The sequence below is a fragment of the Bufo bufo genome, chromosome 3 (genome assembly GCF_905171765.1).
Source record: "Bufo bufo chromosome 3, aBufBuf1.1, whole genome shotgun sequence".
Classification (NCBI taxonomy): domain Eukaryota; kingdom Metazoa; phylum Chordata; class Amphibia; order Anura; family Bufonidae; genus Bufo; species Bufo bufo.
The window spans coordinates 215385944-215394269 of NC_053391.1; the positions used below are offsets into that span (position 1 = coordinate 215385944).

Sequence of the window (8326 nt, forward strand, 5' to 3'; positions counted from 1 at the left end):
CAACAAACCGCAGGTCAATTCAGACCTGCGGTTTGTTGCGCTTTCTGCAGTTTGTTGCGCTTTCTGCAGTTTCTGATCTAAAATGCATGTTTCACCCCCCCTGCACCCCTGAATGATTTTATCCCGGTGGGAGGTGCAGGGGGGGTGGGAGGTGCACATTGCTGACACCCTGGTATAAACGGCTGACATCTGTGATGCGATGTCAGCCGTTTAACCCTTTCCATACCGCGGTCCATACGGGCCGCTGTATGGAAAAGGTTAACAGCTCAGGGAGCTCCCTCCCTCTCCCATCGGGGGGCTGTTGTGCCTTTGCAGCCCCCGATGGAGAGGGAGAGAGCCCCCCCTCCTTACCCTTTCCCGTCTGCGCAGTTCTGGCCACTACTGAGCAGACGGGGAAGGTTCCCATGGCAACAGGACGCCGTCTCAGGTATCCTGCTGTCCATGGTGCTGAACAGATCTGTGCTAAAGGCATAGATCTGTTCAGACAAAGTGTAAGTAAAATACAGTACAGTACACTATATATTGTACTGTACTGTATTATACAGACATCAGACCCACTGGATCTTCAAGAACCAAGTGGGTCTAGGTCCAAAAAAAAAGGGAAAAAAAAAGTAATAATCAAAAAACACATTTATCACTGATTAAAAATGAAAAAAATAAAATTCCCTACACATGTTTGGTATCGCCGCGTCCGTAACGACCTGATCTATAAAACGGTCATGTTACTTTACCCGAACGGTGAACGCCATTAAAATAAAAAATAAAAAACTATGATGAAATTGAAATTTTGCCCACCTTACTTCCCAAGAAAGGTAATAAAAGTGATCAAAAAAGTCGCATGTACGCCAAAATTGTAACAATAAAACAGTCATCTCATCCCGCAAAAATCATACCCTACCCAAGATAATCGCCCAAAAACTGAAAAAACTATGGCTCTTAGACTATGGAAACACTAAAACATGATTTTTTTTGTTTCAAAAATGAAATCATTGTGTAAAACTTACATAAATAAAAAAAAGGTATTCATATTAGGTATCGCCGCGTCCGTATCGACCGGCTCTATAAAAATATCACATGACCGAACCCCTCAGGTGACCACCGTAAAAAAAATAAAAATAAAAACTGTGTAAAAAAAAAAGCCTTTTTTTGTCATCTTACGTCACAAAAAGTGTAATAGCAAGCGATCAAAAAATCATATGCACCCCAAAATACTGCCAATCAAACCATCATCTCATCCTGCAAAAAATGAGACCCTACTTAAGATAATCGCCCAAAAACTGAAAAAACTATGGCTCTTAGATTATGGAGACACTCAAACCTTTTTTTTTTTGTTTTAAAAATGAAATCATTGTGTAAAACTTACATAAATAAAAAAAATTGTATACATATTATGTATCGCCGTGTCCGTGACAACCTGCTCTATAAAATTACCACATGATCTAACCTGTCAGATGAATGTTGTAAATAACAAAAAAAAACGGTGCCAAAAAAGCTATTTCTTGTTACCTTGCCGCACAAAAAGTGTAATATAGAGCAACCAAAAATCATATGTACCCTAAACTAGTACCAACAAATCTGCCACCCTATCCCGTAGTTTCTAAAATGGGGTCACTTTTTTGGAGTTTCTACTCTAGGGGTGCATCAGGGCGGCTTCAAATGGGACAGGGTGTCAAAAAACCAGTCCAGCAAAATCTGCCTTCCAACAACCAAACGGCGCACCTTTCCCTCTACGCCCCGCTGTGTGGCCGTACACCTAAAGGGTTAACGACGTTTGTAAAATCTGTTTTGAATACCTTGAGGGGTGTCGTTTCTAGAATGGGGTCATTTTTGGGTGGTTTCTATTATGTAAGCCTCGCAAAGTGACTTCAGACCTGAACTGGTCCCTAAAAATTGGGTTTTTGTAAATTTCTGAAAAATTTCAAGATTTGCTTCTAAACTTCTAAGCCTTGTAACATCCCCAAAAAATAAAATATCATTCCCAAAATAATTCAAACATGAAGTAGACATATGGGGAATGTAAAGTCATCACAATTGTTGGGGGTATTACTATGTATTACAGAAGTAGAGAAACTGAAACGTTGAAATTTGCAAATTTTTCCAAATTTTTGGTAAATTAGGTATTTTTTTTTATGCAAAAAAAAAATTTTTTTTTACTTCATTTGACCAGTGTCCTTCTCAGAATGGCCCGGATTAGTCAAAGCGTTTTAAAGTTATCACCACTTGGTGACACTGGTCAGATTTTCAAAAAATGGCCTGGTCCTTAAAGGGTTTCTGTCACCCCATTAAACATTTTTTTTTTTTCTTTTTCTTTACTAATATTCCCTATAGTGCCATCTCATGATACATAAGCAAATTAATCATTTTGGTTCAGTAGAATTTGCTAAAAATCGATTTTTAAAATATGCTAATTACCTTGCTACCAGCAAGTAGGGCGGCTACTTGCTGGTAGCAGCCGCATCCTCCGATGGTAATGACGCCCCCTCGGCATGCTGATTGACAGGGCCAGGGAAGGGAATCGTTCTCTGCTGGCGCTGTTAGAATTTGAAATCTCGCGCCTGCGCCGTACCTGTCTTCAATCGGCGCAGGCGCACTGAGAGGCGGCCGCTCTCTCGACCGCTCCATCCTCAATGCGCCTGCGTCGATGACGTCATCAAGTACACCCGGAAGAGATTTATTATTAATAATCGTTGGTGGTATAGTGTTAATAACTGTCATTTTTATAAAATTATTTATTCCCATTTCGTTGGTGGTTTTTGTGGCAGCATGCTTATTATGTACATACTTACCTGATTCGAGCATCCAGCGACGTCACCAGACTCTCCGCCTCCTTCCAGCGATGCCGGCGTCTTCTCTTCCGGGTGTACTTGATGACGTCATCGACGCAGGTGCATTGAGGATGGAGCGGTCGAGCGAGCGGCCGCCTCTCAGTGCGCCTGCGCCGATTGAAGACAGGTACAGCGCAGGTGTGAGATTTCAAATTCTAACAACGCCAGCAGAGAACGATTCCATTCCCTGGCCCTGTCAATCAGCATGCCGAGGGGGCGTCATTACCATTGGAGGATGCGGCTGCTACCAGCAAGTAGCCGCCCTACTTGCTGGTAGCAAGGTAATTAGCATATTTTAAAAATCGATTTTTAGCAAATTCTACTGAACCAAAATGATTAATTTGCTTATGTATCATGAGATCGCACTATAGGGATTATTAGTAAAGAAAAAAAAAAAAAACGGTTTAATGGGGTGACAGAAACCCTTTAAGGTGAAATAAGGCTGTGTCCTTAAGGGGTTAATTTTTGATTTTCATTTGCTTCTTCCTTCCCACTGTTCATGGACAAATTAGCAAGTTATTTGGGTTATTGAATTTTTGGTGGAAACGTACATTATAGGACTTCTGTTGTATAGATTGAGGCTCTCTTGTTCTTATGTATAATTGTTTTCATGGAGTTTTTTGTGTCTCTTTCAGATATGAATTGCCTGCTCCTTCTTCTGGCCAGAGGAATGATATAACTGCATGGCAGGAGTGTGTTAACAATTCGATGGCTCAGCTGGAGCATCAGGCTGTTCGTATAGAGAATCTGGAAATCATGTCTCAGCATGGCTGTAATGCCTGGAGAGTCTATAATGAGTAAGCTGAACTTCAAATGGCAAAATGGTGACTGTGAATGTAGCAATGTAGGATATTTTCAACTGACGCTCAATTACACCCCCGCTTTTTCCCTTTTAGAAATCTGGTTCGTATGATTGAATCGGCACAAAAGGATTTGCAGAAGTTAAGGTATGTACATTATTATCACCAAAATAAGACAGAGTTTGCACTGAGATAGTCAAACAGAAAAGAAGTAGAACACCGGCAGTCAGATCAGGGGACCTGCGTGTAAATATCAATTATGCATATTAAACTAGAAATTAGTGCTGATGGTTAAAGGGGTTCTGCAGTTTTTTTAAACTGATGATAGATCATCAGCATCTGATCGACGGGGTTCCGACACCTGGGACCCTTGCTGATCAGCTGTTTGAGAAGGCAGCGGCGCTGGCAGTAGCACCGCTGTCTTCTCACTGTTTACTGCAGGCCCAGTGACATCACGACTAGTGTTAACTGGCCTGGGCGCTGCTAAGCTCTGTTCACTTGAATGGTGCTTAGCCGCGCCCAGGCCATTGATACTAGTCGTGATGTCACTGGCCCTGCGGTAAACAGCGAGAAGGCCGCGGCGCTACTGCCAGCGCGGCTGCCTTCTCAAACAGCTGATCGGCAGAGGTCCCGGGTGTTGGACCCCCGCCGATCAGATGCTGATCTATCCAGGGGATAGATCATCAGTTTAAAAAAAACTGCAGAACGCCTTTAATAATACTTATTATTAGCTGTATGTATGTGTTGTTACCAGCTCATGTGCAGCTAGTAATATAAATTGATCAAACCCTTAAACATTACATTTAAATTTATTGCTGATATCTCCTATAACTGGGGCTGACATAGTTTCCCCATTTACCAATGAAATATTGCCCTCATAAAAGTTGTACATGGCTTTACAGCCTCACTGCAGATCTGATCTGGGTTTGCCAAGACCCTGCAGCTTGCACAGACTCCCAGACCCTTGAGACCACATGACCGCGGGGACTGGAGCTTGGAGCGGCATTGCCGTTTCCTGATCTATATACATAGCAATATGTATAGATCAATGGGGAAGGCAGAGATGGTGAATAACCGCCCCTGCCTTCTCTTCGGGGAGCCCTGCTGTCATTGACAGTGGACTCTGTGCTCCCATGTGATTCTAGAGTGTCCGTGTGCAGAGATATATGCTGACAGCCTGGAAGTATATTCTTCAAGCGGTCGGCAAGAGGTAAAAGGCTAGGGGTATCTTTGCACAATATTGTCTTGTTCATTTGCTTTCTAAATGCAAAATTACACAAGTTTCTAAATAGAATAAAAAAAAAATTTCTACCGAACACGATCCATTTGCTGCTTTAGAGTCAGTGTAACTGTTTCTTATAGCTGACTGTCCTGCTGCTTCTGACATACATGTGACAGCACTGCTCCTGTCTGTCAGGTTTTTGCTTCCCCCTCCCTTTTCTTAGTGCTTGTGATACCAAGAGGGAGGGAGTGTGACAGATTAGTATGGAGATAAAGAGGTACACCCAAGACTGCAGGTAGGGCAGATCACACAGTATGTACTATTAACATAGTGTTAATAAGGAGAAGAGCACATCCAACAGTCTGCAGAAGGAATGGATGGAGATCTCCCAGGCTGTCTGTGTACAGAGGGAGGAAAGCAACCAGGGCAGACTCTGCAGGTAGATTAAGGGGGAAATCGGACTCCTCTGCATCATTGTCTTTCAGCACAAGATTGAGGGAATAATCATGTGTTGTAGAAGGGGAAAATCAGTTCAGTATTGTCAGTTTACTGATACATGGGAGCTAGGGGAACATTCTGGACACACAGACCTCGATCAGGCAAGTATTACCTGGAGGGATACGTTCACATAGGAAAAATGTGAGACTTGGAGCAGGTTGCAAACTAAATACCAAGAGGTCTTAAAATGAATGAAGGAAATCTACAACCGGAAACTGTTCCAATGGGGTAACGTAGCAGACCTGACCTTTCACTCCAAGTAGTGCATGTACACAATGGCCACCTACAGATAACTTTTTCGTCATAACTTACTTTGCCTCTCAGTTAAAGACTCCCCCCCCCCCCCCTGTATAAAGTCCTTTTCCCATATTGTTGGTGGTCATCAATATTTGTACCCCAGGCTATAAATAGGGTTGTTCGACACAATAAAATTTCCATGGAAGCAACCAGGCTTACAAAACAAAGAGGCTGAACTCGCCTGCTAAAGGTCCCTCCGTTGCACTGCAGTTCCGGTCCCGTGTTGAACCAGAAATGGTGTCGTTTTCATTCTTAACATAACCGCTCAGACAGTCACTGGTGAATGAACAGCATGCTAACACTGGGGCTAGTGATTGGCTGAGCAGTCACGTGTACACTGGACATGATGTCCTCACTTGTAGTGCATTTAATATATCACGTAGGGAAAGGCAGCCTAATGTACGTTTTGATGCCATACAGACATAGATGCTGCCATTAGCAGGATTATATGTCAAGTGTGGTCTTGTAACACGCATTTGATGAAATAAGAACTGGAAGTCAAAACTAGTATAGGTGAAAGTACCAACCAGTGAGATTTCGGTTTTTGGGCTCTTGGTAAGGATACATCATGTGGTTCAGATGTATCCTTGAGAGAGAGTTTTTGAATGACTGATTGTGACAGTAAGGATTTCTTCTGCTCTCCCTTCTATCACTACTTGCATCATTTATTTTTATCTCCGTCTTGTTCAGAAAACGTATTCAGGACTTGAATTGGCAGAGGAAAAACTCGCAGCTTACATCTGGGGCCAAACTGAGAGAAATGGAGTCAACGTAAGTTATTTTGTCCATGGGTTTTTAAGTGTTACTGTGAAAATGATGGATGTCTTCAATATTCCAGTAAATACACTAAAGCAAATAAAATGCCTTGTGGACATCACAGTGCTCCATGTGGACTGTCTGATGATGGATTTAGCATAGTGTGAACAGATGCAATACTGGAAGTGTAGTGTCCTAACAGCTTCTCATTTGGTGGAAATGCAGACAGATGTTTACCTCTGGTCTCTTTCAGCTAAGCGCTCCAGGCCATGTAAAGCCCTCTAATCTGATTTTAGATTTTTATTTTATTTTTTATTCTTATTTCTCATTCTACAACTGACTTTTTAGACGGCATACTTTTCAACTTTTCATAAGCAACATTATACGTTTAAACAAAACATTCCATTTAAGTGGAAGGTTTCTGATAGCTTCCAGAAGTAAGGGGATCTATGTTCTCTGCTGATGCAAATCCAGGTTACAATGTCTTGCTTGCGTATTTTTGCTTTTCTTTAGGTGGGTATCTCTTGTGAGTAAGAACTATGAAATTGAACGTGCAATTGTGCAGCTGGAGAATGAGATCAATCAGCTGAAGCAAATGGATGGAGAGAACAAAGAAAATATTGAGAATTATTAAGTCTGTGGACGACTGATTCCTTTCCGCTTCACCCATTCCTCCAGTTCTCCAAAATATATAATCCAATTGTAGATTAATGACCATCTCAGTGTGCGTATGTCTGTGCTACAGCTCTGTGTAAGTCAACCAATTTCGCCTAGTCTTTCTAGTGATGGTCAACCTTACAAACTTGTGAAAATGTCCATCTTTGGAGTTGTGTTGCAATAGTGCTGTTTGTAGCTCAGCATCAACAGGACACAATAATTGCTTTTTTGTCTTTTTGTTAGAAAACTTGAATAAAATTATTTTGCTTTGTGTAATATGGTTCCCATTAAGTTCTCTTAAGTTCTCAAATGTTGAACCGGGTCAAGTGACATATAAGGTCAAATCCTTGACAAAACCTAGTATTTGCAACGGATTTCCCACGTGATATAATTTCAGTGTAAAAAAAAGAAAAGAAAATACAATTAAAAACAATCTGCCACTGATTTTAATATGAATCCAGGTAAAATCTTCATGTTTTACTTGTGATTTTAAAATCCACACTGCAGGTCACTTTTCCCATATTTTTTTTTTTCTGCAGTGTGAATGAGATTTGGTAAAATCTCGTCCACTTCGCGGCTACTTTAAATGCTCTGGATTTTCTGCACACAATTTTGTGGCGGAAAATCCACAGCTTATCTGCACAATGGGAGAATACTCTTACGGGCATGCTGAAAATGTGAAAACATGCAGCATACGCTGAAATCCAAGCACATTTTCTCTGCCACTTGTCAATGAGGCTTTGGTAACCCTACACCTCTATTTTCAACTCTGTGGGACTGCTTGTACTCGGTTATCTCTGGCAGCACCATAGAGTTGATCAAAACATTGACGTATGAATGAGGCATTAAAGGGGTTGTCCCATGACAATAATTTATCCGCTATTCACAGAATAGAGTGTGAATAGCGGATAAATTGTTGTCATGGGAAAACCCCCTTAACCCCTTCAGTACCAAGCCACTTTTCACCTTAAATCCCAGGCTGATTTTTGCAAATATGACATGTCACTATATGTGGTAATAACTTTGGAACGTTTTTACTTATCCAAGCCATTCTGAGATTTTCTCGTGACACATTGTACTTGATGAGTCATAAATTTGAGTCAATATATTTCACCTTTTATTTATGAAAATTTGCTAAAAATTCTGAAAAATTAGCAATTTTCAAAATGTCAATTTCTCTGCTTTTAAAACAGTGATACCTCATAAAATATTTATTACTTTTACATTCCCCATATGTCTACTTTATGTTGGCATCATTTTGTAAATGTAAT

At 41.1% G+C, this 8326-nt stretch overlaps 1 protein-coding gene across 1 annotated transcript; it reads left to right on the forward strand.

Moving 5' to 3' along the window:
- The first annotated feature begins 1940 nt into the window (after positions 1-1940).
- BCAS2 (BCAS2 pre-mRNA processing factor) lies at positions 1941-7332 on the forward strand. Its single transcript, XM_040421840.1, has 6 exons — positions 1941-1945; positions 1995-2000; positions 3459-3622; positions 3722-3772; positions 6333-6413; positions 6912-7332. Exons 2-6 carry the CDS (start codon positions 1995-1997, stop codon positions 7030-7032), a joined length of 423 nt encoding a protein of 140 aa, XP_040277774.1. The 5' UTR covers positions 1941-1945; the 3' UTR covers positions 7033-7332.
- Positions 7333-8326: the final 994 nt, after the last annotated feature.

Coding starts and splice junctions, on each gene's coding strand:
- BCAS2 (XM_040421840.1), top strand. Junction 3,773..6,332: donor AAGGATTTGCAGAAGTTAAG/GTATGTACATTA, acceptor CGTCTTGTTCAG/AAAACGTATTCAGGACTTGA. Junction 6,414..6,911: donor CTGAGAGAAATGGAGTCAAC/GTAAGTTATTTT, acceptor GCTTTTCTTTAG/GTGGGTATCTCTTGTGAGTA.